The 15,619-nt window shown below is 38.9% G+C and overlaps 1 protein-coding gene across 3 annotated transcripts; it reads right to left on the bottom strand.

Annotated features, from left to right (window-relative positions):
* Positions 1–4,527: 4,527 nt before the first annotated feature.
* Positions 4,528–15,617, bottom strand: SNRPB2 (small nuclear ribonucleoprotein polypeptide B2). Of its 3 annotated transcripts, none has more exons than XM_059134091.1 (7): positions 15,532–15,617; positions 13,317–13,405; positions 12,755–12,927; positions 8,748–8,888; positions 6,853–6,903; positions 5,366–5,454; positions 4,528–4,905 (listed from the first exon to the last, which is right to left on the bottom strand). In XM_059134091.1, exons 2-7 carry the CDS (start codon positions 13,378–13,380, stop codon positions 4,746–4,748), a joined length of 678 nt encoding a protein of 225 aa, XP_058990074.1. In that variant the 5' UTR covers positions 13,381–13,405; positions 15,532–15,617; the 3' UTR covers positions 4,528–4,745. The 3 variants fall into 3 exon arrangements, with proteins under 3 accessions (XP_058990074.1, XP_058990076.1, XP_058990075.1); XM_059134093.1 differs by having other exon boundaries at positions 13,317–13,401; positions 15,532–15,581; XM_059134092.1 differs by lacking the exon at positions 15,532–15,617 and adding an exon at positions 15,461–15,509.
* Between the last annotated feature and the right edge of the window lie 2 nt (positions 15,618–15,619).

The following is a 15,619-nucleotide window of genomic DNA, read 5'->3' as shown; positions in this document are numbered from 1 at the left end:
TAAAAGGATTATTCAGCACAACCAAGTGGGATTTATTCCAGGGCTGCAAGGTTGGTTCAACATCCGCAAATCAGTCAATGTGATACAACACATCAATAAAAGAAAGAACAAGAACCATATGATACTCTCAATAGATGCTGAAAAAGCATTTGACAAAGTACAGCATCCCTTCCTGATCAAAACTCTTCAAAGTGTAGGGATAGAGGGCACATACCTCAATATCATCAAAGCCATCTATGAAAAACCCACCGCAAATATCATTCTCAATGGAGAAAAACTGAAAGCTTTTCCGCTAAGGTCAGGAACACAGCAGGGATGTCCATTATCACCACTACTATTCAACATAGTACTAGAGGTCCTAGCTTCAGCAATCAGACAACAAAAGGAAATTAAAGGCATCCAAATCGGCAAAGAAGAAGTCAAATTATCACTCTGCGCAGATGATATGATACTATATGTGGAAAACCCAAAAGACTCCACTCCAAAACTGCTAGAACTTGTAGAGGAATTCAGTAAAGTGTCAGGATATAAAATCAATGCACAGAAATCAGTTGCATTTCTCTACACCAACAGCAAGACAGAAGAAAGAGAAATTAAGGAGTCAATCCCATTTACAATTGCACCCAAAACCATAAGATACCTAGGAATAAACCTAACCAAAGAGGCACAGAATCTATACTCAGAAAACTATAAAGTACTCATGAAAGAAATTGAGGAAGACACAAAGAAATGGAAAAATGTTCCATGTTCCTGGATTGGAAGAATAAATATTGTGAAAATGTCTATGCTACCTAAAGCAATCTACACATTTAATGCAATTCCTATCAAAGTACCATCCATCTTTTTCAAAGAAATGGAACAAATAATTCTAAAATTTATATGGAACCAGAAAAGACCTCAAATAGCCAAAGGGATATTGAAAAGAAAGCCAACGTTGGTGGCATCACAATTCCGGACTTCAAGCTCTATTACAAAGCTGTCATCATTAAGACAGCATGGTACTGGCACAAAAACAGACACATAGATCAATGGAACAGAATAGAGAGCCCAGAAATAGACCCTTAACTCTATGGTCAACTAATCTTCGACAAAGCAGGAAAGAATGTCCAATGGATAAAAGACAGCCTCTTCAATAAATGGTGCTGGGAAAACTGGACAGCCACATGCAGAAAAATGAAATTGGACCATTTCCTTACACCACACACAAAAATAGACTCAAAATGGATGAAGGACCTCAATGTGAGAAAGGCATCCATCAAAATCCTTGAGGAGAACACAGGCAGCAACCTCTTCGACCTCAGCCGCAGCAACATCTTCCTAGGAACAACGCAAAAGGCAAGGGAAGCAAGGGAAAAAATGAACTATTGGGATTTCATCAAGATCAAAAGCTTTTGCACAGCAAAGGAAACAGTTAACAAAATCAAAAGACAACTGACAGAATGGGAGAAGATATTTGCAAACGACATATCAGATAAAGGACTAGTGTCCAGAATCTATAAAGAACTTAGCAAACTCAACACCCAAAGAACAAATAATCCAATCAAGAAATGGGCAGAGGACATGAACAGACATTTCTGCAAAGAAGACATCCAGATGGCCAACAGACACATGAAAAAGTGCTCCATATCACTCGGCATCAGGGAAATACAAATCAAAACCACAATGAGATATCACCTCACACCAGTCAGAATGGCTAAAATCAACAAGTCAGGAAATGACAGATGCTGGCGAGGATGCGGAGAAAGGGGAACCCTCCTACACTGTTGGTGGGAATGCAAGCTGGTGCAGCCACTCTGGAAAACAGCATGGAGGTTCCTCAAAATGTTGAAAATAGACCTGCCCTATGACCCAGCTATTGCACTATTGGGTATTTACCCTAAAGATACAAACGTAGTGATCCAAAGGGGCACGTGCACCAGAATGTTTATAGCAGCAATGTCCACAATAGCCAAACTATGGAAAGAACCTAGATGTCCATCAACAGATGAATGGATCAAGAAGATGTGGTATATATACACAATGGAATACTATGCAGCCATCAAAAGAAATGAAATCTTGCCATTTGCGACAACGTGGATGGAACTAGAGCGTATCATGCTTAGCGAAATAAGTCAAGCAGAGAAAGACAACTATCATATGATCTCCCTGATACGAAGAAGTGGTGATGCAACATGGGGGCTTAAGGGGGTAGGAGAAGAATAAATGAAACAAGATGGGATCAGGAGGGAGACAAACCATAAGTGACTCTTAATCTCACAAAACAAACTAAGGGTTACTGGGGGGAGGGGGGTTGGGAGAAGGGGGGTGGGATAATGGACATTGGGGAGGGTATGTGCTTTGGTGAGTGCTGTGAAGTGTGTAAACCAGGCGATTCATAGACCTGTACCCCTGGGGATAAAAATACATTATATGTTTATAAAAAATTAAAAAAAAAAACTGAGGGGTGCCTGGGTGGCTCAGTGGGTTAAAGCCTCTGCCTTCAGCTCAGGTCATGATCCCAGGGTCCTGGAATCGAACCCCACATCGGGCTCTCTGCTCCGAGGGGAGCCTGCTTTCTCCTCTCTCTGCCTCTCTGCCTGCTTGTGATTTCTGTCAAATAAATAAATAAAATCTTAAAAAAAAAATCTGAGTTGCCCATTTCAAGGAGTTTAAAAGCAAGTCCTTATAAAGGCCTATATAGTTCCATCTTACTCTCCCCTCCCTCGCTCTCACCCCACTCCAGCTCCACAGACCCTTCTCTTTCGCTCATACAGACACTCAAAGCAGGGGCATCTGTGAAACCTTTTCTCAGACAAGTTAAGGACAGTCACTGAGAGTAAGAAGTTAGAAAACTAAACAGCAACTAGCACTGCTCGAACATCTCAAGAGCATGGTCCTTTTTCTAGTAATTCATTCTTAATACATTTTACAAGCGAACATAAACTTGACAAATAAGTTATTCAGTAAGTCAGACTCTAGGAGCACCTGGGTGACTCAGTCGGTTAAGCCTTTGGCTCAGGTCATGATCTCAGGGTCCTACAATCCAACCTTTGTCAGGCTACCTGCTCAGTGAGGAGTCTGCTTCTCCCTCTCCCTTTGTCCCTCCCTCTACTTGTGCTCTCTCAAGTAAATAAAATCTTAAAAAAAAAAAAGAGAGAGATAGAGATTCTAAATGTGGCAGCTTTAGGAATAAAAACTATTTTGCTTTTTCCTCCTTATGTATATGGAAGAGTGACCTGACAAAAATCTACATAAGTCTAAAAGTAGTCATCCCATTTGCAATAAAAATTCAAACTTTTATTCAAGAAAATATTCAAAGAAAAACATGAAAAAAATTATCAAGTGTCACTTATGTGTGCTACAGGTGCAAAACTGTCCACTTCTAAAGATGCCCATGGTTTTACTAGCAGGGGACTAAATCACAGCCTTAGGTATAAATCAAAAGCTAAAGAAAATGAGCTTTGGTGTTTAAGAATTAGACACTGATGTTTGAGAATTACAGAGGTATTAAGATTAGAACTGGCAATTTTTTACAAATCAGCCTATTTATCTTTAAAAATTTTCTAGACTGTAAATTCTTTCCCTTGGAGGGAAACCTTCTTAAGAACAGGGTAGATTAGACAAGCAGGTATTCCTTAGGGAAAATTCCATCAAGAGCATAGGAGCATGAAATAGGAGTTCAAAGATAGCATTCTCTTTCCTTGTTTTCCCAGAAAACATGTTACTCCTAGATGGCCTTTAACCAATTAAATGCTGAATGAAAAGCTTTGTGAAATGTCTACTACCAGCAAGAAATTATACTCATTTATTTGAAGAACACAGAGTTCAAATTTGGTTCCTGTCCAAGTCTCATTTTCTTCTAACACTTAAGGCAATTATTTTTACCATCAACACCAAACACACACACTCTTACCATTACCACATACACACACACCCAGCAATCCATACGAAAAAAAATTACAGAAAAATCTAATAATGAAGGGCTTGATCTAATTCTCCTTTTGTTAAAATGATTCAATGGGGGCATCTGAGTAGCTCAGTTAGGTGTCTGACTTAGGCTTGGGTTCTGGGATTGAGTTCTGCATCCCTGCCTCTAGCTCTTATTCAGCAGGGAGTCTGCTTGAGGATTCTCTCTTCTTGTCTCTGGACCTCCCCCTGTTTTGTTCATATTCTCTCTCAAATAAAATCTGAAAAAAAAAAAAAAAAATTTTTCAATGGTTCTTTGCCATTAGCTGATCCAAAATAATACTAGGAAAGTATCCAATTATAGTTCCATATATTTCCTTTTTTTTTAAGATTTTATTTGAAGCAAGAGACAGCGAGAGAGGAAACACAAGCAGGGGGAGTGGGAGAGAGAGAAGCAGGCTCCCGCTGAGCGGGGAGCCTGAGGCAGTGCTTGCTCCCAGGACCCCAGGATCATGATCTGAGCCGAAGGCTGATGCTTAAAGACTGAGCCACCCAGGTGCCCCAGTTTTCTATTCCTTAAGAGGTGCTCCAGACTAGCATAAACATTTGGTGATAGGACAATGGAATAAATGAAGTATTAGGTAAAGAATACAAATAGAAGTTTATTATACAAAATTGAGGTCCTCATATTTCATAGTTCACTAAGGCTAAACAAAGACTAGGTATTTTTTAAAATCATTCACAAAAATTTCACTTTCACACCCCCCTCACTCCAACTATTAAAAAATGGCCTGACCAAATGTTATCAAAACAAACACTATAAATAACACCAAGTCCTTTAAAGACAACTATCCAATATGTTATTTCTTGGCATAGGTGATCTTCATGGCGTGGGACGGTGTGATTTTAAATCCCTGTAAAGCATCCCTGGCAGCCCCCGCCTGTCCATCGTTTTCAAATTCAACAAAAGCAATGTCATGCCTCCCAGGTACCAAACGTACTTCCTTGAAGCCAGGAAACCTGCAAGAGGAGAAACAATTTATACATATACACATAAATATATAAAGGATATCAAATACATAAATGCTCATTCTGTGTTTAAATCAGCAACTTCCCGATGCTGGTCTAGGAAAAGTATCATATCCTACCAAGAATCCTAAAGAGGCTCAAAGAGTCTAAAATATAATTAATAATGCCATGAAAGAAGTGTAGCTGTAATGTAAGCTAGTTCAATTTTGTCATTGTACCAAAAATTTGTTTTCTGATTTACTCATCAATTAGAACAATGCAAATATTAGAGGTAATTCAGCTTTTTATGTGCCAAATCTACAGACTTGCTTCAACTTACATCATTAACCATAGACCAAATCAAGGAAGCTATAGGAATCACTGTTGTGATACACAAAAGGATTCAACCTACAGAAGAGCTATTTGTCCTGTTGGGAGGCTTTCAGAACAGACTGGTTTACGAACAACTTACTGATTAAACAGCATGGATAACATCATCTCATTAGTCTCTTCTGGTAAATTATTGAGGAATAAAATATAGTTTGGAGGGTAATCAGGGACCTAATACAAAGAAAAAAGGCAAAGTTAGCTTTAATTATAAAAAGTATAGCAAGCCACTTCAGAGAGCTACATTCCAGTTTATTAAAGATTATGAATGTAGCACTACATCAAACACTAAAGCTAAAAAACAATGACACCAGAGAAATAAACATACATCTAACAGCAACTAAGCAGATATTCAAGTCACTTTATACAGATCTGGATAATTATAAATTTTATTAAGTTTAAAGTATTTAATAGTATTTAAAACAATGTTTAAGTTTTAAGCATCCAGCGTCACTTGTACAGGAAAGACTGTCAATTAGATTACATAACGAAAGAGCCAAACAAAACTAGAAATGGCAGCAATGTTGCCCAACTTCAGCTGGTTACCCCAGTAACATTCAGATTTCAATCCTGAGTTACTGTTTACAATCTCGAGCATTTAAGAAAATTTAGAACCACTTTGAGTATAAGTCACTACTATTTGGCGACTTTTAATACTGTCTGCAAGTAAATGGGATATACAGAGCATCTAGTTACAACCAAATGGAACAAGTATTATTAGATGTTAAACTAGTTATCTGATACCCTAAGCTGCGGTTATAGAGAATTCTAGGGACAGGGTCATCCTGGACCTAAGAGCCTCTCTGTATTCAGGCTACTTTCATGAAGAGAAAAGACGAGGTTTAAGGCTCAGAGAATTAAGTGCTGGCATTTGTAAACTGAACTACAACTGCGGAAAGACTCCAAAAGAGGGAGGTGGATAATAAAGGAAAATGCACAAAACTTCACATCAAAGAAGAAAAGCTCTGAGGTGTAAGGAATTCTCTGGACTTAAGGATCTTGTCAGACTCTAAGCATCCAAGGAACCAAGGGGAAACCATCAGTATCTAATTAAGGCTTTCTCTTTGAGGCTTCCAGCAGGGGAGATTTGCTAAGAGGTTTCTAAAACCTATATATAAAGAGACATATATACTTGTTCTCAGATGCCAGAGCAAGGGTAACTGTAAAACCACCTTGCTCTATTAGAAAAGACAGTTCAGTGCTTTGAGCAACTGGTACGGAAAGAGAGCCTATTCATCAGGCCACTTCCCCCAACCTGTGTGTCTGTAAAGCCCTGGGCTTTGTACATACTGTAGGGAAAATAAAAATGTTCGCTCCCAGCCTTTGTAGAGTTTAAAATCTGTCATTTCTATTCCATCACTGAAACATTATGGAAAGAAAGGAATAAAGTGAGATGTCATTTTTTAAAAAAATCAAAATGTTTTGAGACATGAGTTTCTATATGAAGTGTTATATAATTTAATGTCTTATACAAGGAATTTTTTTCATTTTTTGGAGACAGGCAAGTTGTTGTATATTACTGGTTTATAATTTTACTTTAAAAAGGAAGCACCACATGGAAACAAAGATTACCTGAGGATTTGGTGTTGAATTTCCTTGGGTATTTGCTGCATTTGGTGCTCCCTAAACAAAAGAAATAGAAAATAGTTAAATTGCTGATTGCTCTAAAAAAGCAACAGGTGATTATAATTTTAATTACTGCATAAAAATAACATTAATTTTTAAAAGACCACCTACTAAATGGGAGAAGATATTTGCAAATGACATATCCAATAAAGGATTAAGTATCCAGAGTATATTACCAACTGATGAAAAACCCAAAAAACAAATAATCCAACTAAAAAATGGGCAGAAGACATAAACAGACATTTCTCCAAAGACATACAGATGGCAAACAGACACATGAAAAGAAGCTCAACATCACTCATCAACAGGGAAATGTAAATGAAAACTACAAGGAGATGTCACCCCACACCTGTCAGAAAGGCTAAAATCATAAATACAAGAAACCACAAATGTTGATGAGGATGCGAAGAAAAAGGAACCCTCGTTACACTGCTGGTGGGAGTAAAGACTGGTGCAGCCATTCTGGAAAACTGTATGGAGGTTCCTCAAAAAATTAAAATAGAACCACCCCACGATCCAGTAATCACACTATTGGTTATTTACCCAAATAATACAAAAGCACTAATTCAAAGGGATACACGCATCCCAATGTTTACAGCACTTTATTTACAACAGCCACCCAAGTGTACATTGATAAGACGAAGGAATGAAGAAGATGTGGTGTATATATACAAGGTAATATTATTCAGCCATAAAAAAGAATGAAATCCTATCTTTTGCAACAACATGGATGAACCACAGGGCATAATGCTAAATCAGTCAGTCAGAGAAAGACAAATACCATACATTTCACTTCTATGTGGAATTTAAGAAACAAAACCAACAAATAAAAGAAAAACATAAAGGGAAAGAGACACGACAACAAACAGGCCCTTAACTACAGAGAATAAATTGATGGTCATTGGAGAGGAGATGTGGAGAGGGATGAGAGAAATCGGGGACAAGGATTAAGGAGGGCTCTTACCGTGATGAGCATGGAGTCATGCACAGAAGTTATACTATACACCTGGAACTAACAACACTTATGCTAACCCTACTGGAATTAAAACTTTAAAAAAACACATTAATTTAAAAATATTCCTTATTCCGTTTAATTTTACATTAAGAATTTACACTGTAACTGAGTCAAACTTTAACTTCTCAGTTAATTTTGAAAGATCTAGTCCAAAATTTTAAAGACTATATCATAAAATTTAACCTCTAACCTTTAAAATTATGGAGAAATATATACAAAAAAAAACAAGAACCAGTCTTTCCCTTCTTTAAAAAAAAATTAGACAAAAGTAAAGCAAAAAAAATAAATAAAAGTGATTAGAAATCAGTTTCATGAAGTATAATTACTTCATGAAGTATAATTACTTCATGAAACTGATTTCTAATCATTTTCAGTCCAAAAGTAACTACATTTTGGATGATAATCTCACTTTTATTTCAAATTAGATTTTTGAATCCCTCAACTGTTCAAAGAAAGCAGCTTTGTGGAGCACTCAAGATTAAAGATAGTATCTACAGCATTATTGGCAGGCAGTAGAACTTGAGAAGCCAGCAGATATTATTAATGTATTTTGAAGAATGATGGAACTAAATGTCATACAAATTCAAATAAAACTGTTTAATATAAATCTGCATATGTAAAGGTTTATATTTAATTTGGGGCTTAAAGATAAATATTGGAATTCCAGAACTCAACCAATTCCAGCTTCTTCAAAGTGCGCCTTTTAAACACACAAAGGCACATACAGATACCCCCACCGCCACCCAAAAATTATCCCTTAAGTGGAAAACAGACATCTCTGTCAAGTTCTTAACACCAACAAACCTAGGAACTTTGTTCATCTCACCTGACCAGGCTTTTTGTTTGCAGTGGTTGCAGTCTGTTCCACAGTTTTTGCTTTTTTCTTTTCCTTCTTCTTTTCTTTGTCAGCAAAAGTGCCGCGCATTTTAGATATTATATCAGAATCTGTTTTTGCATACTGGATTCGCTGTTTTAATTATTTGGAAACGGTTACTATTCATTATGCTGAAGGCTGTTTATACTCTTCATTAATATTTCAAATTTCATTACATAAATACACTACAAGCTGGTTTTAAACACACCCCTAAGGAAATCCGTTAAATACACTGAGCACCAAATGAAAATAAAACGTGATCTCTGATTCACAACTTAGACAAAGTTAGACAACTATGCTTATTAGAAGCAGACCCAAAGATTTTCATATGGGAAACACAGAACTTTGAAACATCTGCACCACATGTTCTCTCAATTTTATGAAACAGAGAAAAACGCATTGGAAAGTTGTCTACTCCTTGGTAAAGACTCTCAATTAAGGGGTCAAGATGTGTCGATTAGCTGTGGAATGTATCATATGGAATTTGTTATTTCCACAGGTAAAGTACTAAAGATGGAGAATGATTTCCCTTTGAATCTAATCTACGATTTTTAAATAAAATGACTAATAGTGGCAACAACTTAAACTTTAAAATGCTTTGAGGAGAAACAAAGAATGGCGTATCTCAGCTAGTGCAACCAGGCCAGCAAGAATAGTATGCCAGCGAGACAAGAGGTTTGTGTTTAAAAACCCTAGTCTAGGAGAGCATTTCGTGAATTTTATCGTGCATTCTAACTACATGGAAGGCTGCAGATGCTGATGCAGTAGCTCTGAGTGAGGCCCAAGATTCGCACTTCTAATAGGCACAAAGAGGATGATGGGGCCCACACTTCGAGTAGCAGGGCCCGGACCTAAAACATTATCACACAGCTAGATTCAACACCAATCATCCAAATTTTTGCTAGGAGTTAAACTATTTTCTAGGGCGTATCTATCTGCAAACTGCAATTTCTATTTCACAGAAACATTTCTTCTCTGGAGCTAAATGAGCTGAAACCAACTCTCTGCCCATACCAAAACACAAGAGTCCTACAAATGACTATATAAAATTGCCTTATAGAGTAAGAGTTGCATCTCAGTCTGAAAGGAATGAGTGACCTTCTGAAGTAGCATGGGTCTAAAAGCAAAAATTTTGTTTAAACCAAATAAAGTCTCTTTTTTTCATCCCTAGAGATGTGTGTGCTGGGGAAACAAAGAGAGGAGCATCCTAGCCTCACCTTGGCACCCAAGGCCTTCTCTGGCTACTCTGGGCTGCTGTACCATAGGGTTTCTAAGTGGACTTATCCCTATAAGCAACTGCTGGTTTTGCATGTCATCATCTAACCAGAAGGAATAGGCTTGGACTAACTGACTTAGTCCCAAGGACTCCCTGCCATCTCCTCTGTGTCTTCAACATTCTCCCTGACCTGAACACATCTTGGGTGACCTGTCTTTATGACAGAGTCACCTGTGAAAATCTCTGATCTCAGTCATCATTCTTAGCTGGCTGGTCTACACTAGTGATTCTCAACCACAGGTGGTTTTGTCCATAGGGGACAACTAGTGCTCTGAATGGAGACAGTCTGGGTTGTCATGCTACTGGCATGTGTGGTACCAGGATGCTGTTAAACCCTCTGCAATGAAGGCGATAGACCACCACAACAAGAATTATTCAGGTCAAGATGTCAAAAGGATCAATGCCGAGAAACCCTGATAGAGACTAAATACCCATAAGGGATAAAAAAGTACACCCGCTGCTTAGAGAAGGAGCAAGGTTTACATTTATGCCAAAGGTTTCATAAGAGAAGCCATTTAGGAAGATGGTTTTACTTTACTGAGGTATTTTTTGGCATTAAATAACCAAATATCCTTGAATCTGGGTAATTTTGTTATGAGTTCCAAGTTACAGCAAATTTTGCTTACTTCTGATCAGGTATGTTGGGAGTTAAAACAAAAGAGCAACTAAAACCATCTGAATAAACACAAAGCAAGACAGCTCAAAGAACATTCTTCTTCCTCTTCCAGGATGCTGGAAATTTGGCAGTCTTCCTGCCTTGAAGGCCTTCCTGAAGCCAGAGAATGAAACTCATAAAATACTTTCAGGGCATTATAAGTCCACTGGACTTTTTCCATTGACTTAAAATAATTAGTTGGCAAAGTGAAGCCAGTGCCAACAATTTCTAGCTTTCCTGTATCTGAGTAACCAGCGCATGCAAACTTGTCATCTCAACTCAACAAAACAAAATCCTCTACAGGAAGAAACTGTTCCTCCGTATTAATGTAAATTTAGATTTAAACTAAAACCCAGTCTTATGCTCCTGCCAACTGCAATTTCCATTATACTACTTCTTCATACTTACTAAGACAGACAAACTTGTTTCAGGAAATTCCAACTTATTAAAAAGAGTGTATGTAGGCACAATCCCAGTTTTCTGAGTGATGGGAAAAGGGGAACTGGATAGACAAGAAGAAAACTTGCTCTAGTAACAGAGAAAAAATGCCCACTCCTGAATTAAATAATGTGTTCCATAAAGGCCACTGACCATGGCATGAACCACTGACCACAGCCAACATTGCCTATTTTTGTAAATCAGGTCTTGTTGGAACACAGCCACATCATCTATGGCTGGTTTTGCTGCCATAAAGACAGAGTTAAACAGCTGCAGGAGAGATCATCTGGCTCACAAAGCATAAAATACTTACTATTTGGCCCTTTAGGACAGTGTGCCAACTCCTACTAGTTTTGGGGGGAAAAACTGTAATACTGGTTGTCAGGTTAGGTTTTGAGGCCTTGTACTGCCATGAGTTGTACTAATATAATCGAGACTGGTAACTCACCTTTCTGTGCCTGATTCTTCATTTCTAAAATAAAGGGATTAGACCAGAATCTGCACTACAGACCATGGGCCAAATCCATTCAGGCCATGGCTTGTTTTTGTATAGCCCATAGGCTACGGACTTTGTTTTTTTCCTACAGCTTTAAAGCGTTGTTAAAAACACGCACAGACACAGGAATATATGACCGAAACTGTTTGTGGTCCATAAAGCCTCAAATATTTACTACCCAGTCCTTTATAAAGTTTTTGATAACCTCTGAATTAGCCTAAAGGATAGCCAATCTGCTTGCATTTTATAGGTACTGAAAATGAACACAGGAACGCACCCAGTCAATGGCAGAATCAGATCCAGGGCCTGGAAACTCTGGACCCTGACTCTTTCCTCAAGGTCTCTTCTCATTCCATTCCCGTCTCAGGAAAAAGCACTAGGAATCTGCACCCAAGGTACTCTGTAGGTACACCTGGTTCCATTGATTAAAAATAATTAGTTGGCAAAGTGAAGCCATGCCAACAATTTCTAGACAGTGCCCTCCTAACTGAGTTCCCTAGTCCCTCTCAGCCCTCTCACAATCCAGTCCTCACCCAGCCGCTAAATGGGAATCTCAAGTCATTTCTGAGGTTAGTACTTTCTATGCATAACTATTTCACTGTTGCTCACTGTTTATTCATCAGTAAAAACCTAGGACTTTAAAACCTATTGAACTTTTCTTAGATCACTGCTTTCTTGAGACCGCATGGCTTCTGATATGTATTTTGTTATGCTATTTTCTGAAACTTCATATTGATTTCCTCTTTGACCCATGATTTTTGTGTTCTGTATTGTTTTACAAGTTTACAAAGGTTTCTTTTTAATCTTCTGAGTTAACTTATAGTTCTTCTGAGATGAGAATATTGCCAATACTGCCACTATTTTTTAAACACTGTACACTTCGATATATTTTGTTTTTCCCCATCTGAACTATAATAAACTAGTGAATTATAAACTCGACTATTAGTGTTTCTAGAAACAAAAATGTGCAAATAAAATAAACCCAAACTTGCTTTAACAAATAATTAAAAGCAGAAAGGAACAGCCATAATTTCAAATGTGTATCTACAAACAACATACCATTAACAGTGATTAAAATAATAAGACTGCCTTACCATTGGTTTACCATAAAATGGAAATCCTTGTAACTGTCTCAAGGCATTTGTGGATGAGCCCAGTTCCTTAAAAATAACAAAGGCTTGCCCCCTCATCTTCATCGTCTTCAAAGCTACAATATCTACAACGTGGCCGAACTGAGAAAACAGGGCATACAGGGATCTCTTCAACTCTGAGCAAAAGCAGAGGGGAAAACAATTTATTTGTGAAACAATGACAAAACTCTTCATAAAATGATACTTCACTGAGTGACCCCCATCATGCATTTACTTATTTACACAAAGTCACATATTTTAATAAAATCACATTATACTACTGGCCATCTAGTTTTTAAAAGTAGTTTCAAACCATTTTATCTATGAGTGAAAACACATTCACCAAATTTTCAGTCCTTACCTATTTGTTTTTAAAAAGCCTTAAAATTCTCACACAAAAGGAACAAGCCATTATTTCAGGTACCGACAAAGATTAACATGAGAAGCTTTGAAGCAGTACAGTTTTTAAGATGCTAGTAATTAAACACACTTTGGTTGTGAACAAATGTTTTTTAAAAGCACTTACCTTCTTTTTTAATTTTGTCGTTCATATTGTTGATGTAAATTGTATGATTTGGTCTGATATCCATGCTGGAGTTAAACTGTTCAAACTGCCTAAGGAGACAGTAAATATTCTGTTATAAACAGGGAGCATTAACTCACACTGTTGTTTGGTATCATAACATAGGGACTATTAACAACTCAATTTTCTTTCAATCCCAAATGTCAGAAAATACCAGTTTGTTAGTAGTCTTTAATTAAAACTTCTCCAGCACTTGCTAGCACCTCCTCCCCCGCCTTTTTTTAGTGTTTTATTTAATTATATGAGAGAGAGAGAGCACAAGTAGGGGTGAGATGCAGAGGCAGAGGGAGAAGCAGAATCTCCATGAGCAAGGGGCCCATGAGGGACTAGATCCCAGGATGCTGGGATCATGACCTTAGCTGAAGGCAGATGCTTAATGATTGAGCCTCCCATGCACCTGGGTTAGCCCTCCTTTTTAAACAAATACAACAGTTCTCAAGCTCAAAACTTGGTGGAGCACCAGTACCTAGGCAGATTTTAATAACATTTCACCCAATACATTTATTTTTATACTTACCTTTCACCTGCAACGAACAATAGTTTTTTCACTTGCCTAACAAAATAACTTTTTTTTTGGACAGAGACAGACACAGTGAGAGAGCAAACACAAGCAGGGGGAGTAGGAGAGGGAGAAGAGGCTTCCCGCTGAGCAGGGAGCTTGATGCGGGGTTCAATCCCAGGACCCTGGGATCATGACCTGCGCCGAAGGCAGACCCTTAATGACTGAGCCACCCCGGCGTCCCTAACTTTTGTTTTTTTAATAAAATTGTATTATTTATTTATGTAGGATCCACACCCAGCATGGAGCCCAATATAGGGCTTGAACTCAAAACCCTGAGATCAAGATATGAGCTGAGCTCAAGAGTTGAATGCTTAATTTAATGTGCCATCAGGGACCCCACTTAGTGAAATTATTTTTAAAATAATGTTTTAGGCTTTAAGGGAAATGAGAAAGAATCTAGCAAACGTGTGCCCTGTAAAAATCATTAAGAGAACATATTAATGAAGTTTGCAGAGCAATACTTCTTGAGTACACTTAAAAAGTGCTTTCCTATCAGTTACTTAATTTATATACACCATCACCAGCTGTCCTGACTCGAAGGTTAACTCTAACGGACTTGAAATTCTGGAACTCAGAAAGAGCAGTATGGCATGATGGTTAAGAGCTCAGATTCTAGTACCAATCTCCTCTGAATTCAAATCCTATCTATGCTTATTACCAGATGTTTGACTGAAGACAAGTTCCTTAATCTCAGGTCCACGGCTGTAAGACGGGGCTGGTATAACAGCATTTACCTATCAGAACTCAGAACACTAGATGAGATAAAGTTCTGGCCCAGCTCTCCGATGGGCATGGAGCACTTCGAGCAGCTGTTATTAATGGCTAGTACATGTAAAGTACCTGCCTACCTACTGTTAGACTAACCGTTAGCTAATAAACAGCAGGCTTGGGGTTCCACCCTTGTTCTCCTCGTCTTTTCTTTCACACTCACTTCGCTATTTCATTTTTTACACCATTTTTAGTTGCCAACTGTGACCCTCTTGTATTTCCGTGGGTGCCCCTCATATTCCTTCATTTCACCAATTTTAAATCCACTGTGTGTGAACGGTACAGGAAGCCTGAAAGGAGCCTACAGAGGGACTGCACTAGTGCGGAACAGGTGAAGGGTAACACTTCTCAGATTTGCGATCCCCTAACCTGGAAGGGCTGGCTGGGGTCGCGAAAACGACAAAAAGAAAGTGAGGGGTCACACTGAAAGCGGAGCTCTCAAAAGAGAGGCTCTTGCAAGATCTCCCGCGAGATCTGAGGGTGGTGTGGACCAGAGCAAGGCACCTGGAGTCCAAAGGGAACCTCCCGCCTCTCCAGCCACAGGCACGTTCGACCAGAGCCCCAGAAAGCGACCCAGCGATCGCCGACCCCACTTCTTCCCACTAGAGGCAATTCTCCTAAATTTGGAGGCCTAGCAGGACCAGCGCGTCAGTTTCCAACCCCAACCCCCACCCCCTCGCCAACACCTCCGCGAACTCAGGAGCAAACACACGCCATCCCCAGCAGCGAGCCCCGTCCAGTCCCTGTTCCCACAAACCGACGTCCGGCCGACCGGCGACCCACAACCCGGAGAACCGAAACAGCGAAGAAGAACGCGTTCCAACTCACCGGAGGCCTAGCCCAGTTCCCAACGAACCGAAAGCCGGAAACGGAGCCGCTACCGGAAGTTAGGCTACCGCGCACCTCAATCAATCGC

Source organism: Mustela lutreola, chromosome 9 (assembly GCF_030435805.1).
Source record: "Mustela lutreola isolate mMusLut2 chromosome 9, mMusLut2.pri, whole genome shotgun sequence".
NCBI classification, from domain to species: Eukaryota; Metazoa; Chordata; class Mammalia; order Carnivora; family Mustelidae; genus Mustela; species Mustela lutreola.
This window is presented reverse-complemented; position numbering and strand designations above follow the sequence as displayed.

Coding starts and splice junctions, on each gene's coding strand:
- SNRPB2 (XM_059134091.1), bottom strand. CDS start 13,380: ATGGATATCAGACCAAATCATACAATTTACATCAACAATATGAACGAC. Junction 12,928..13,316: donor CGACAAAATTAAAAAAGAAG/GTAAGTGCTTTT, acceptor GCTTTTGCTCAG/AGTTGAAGAGATCCCTGTAT. Junction 8,889..12,754: donor CATTTTATGGTAAACCAATG/GTAAGGCAGTCT, acceptor TAATTAAAACAG/CGAATCCAGTATGCAAAAAC.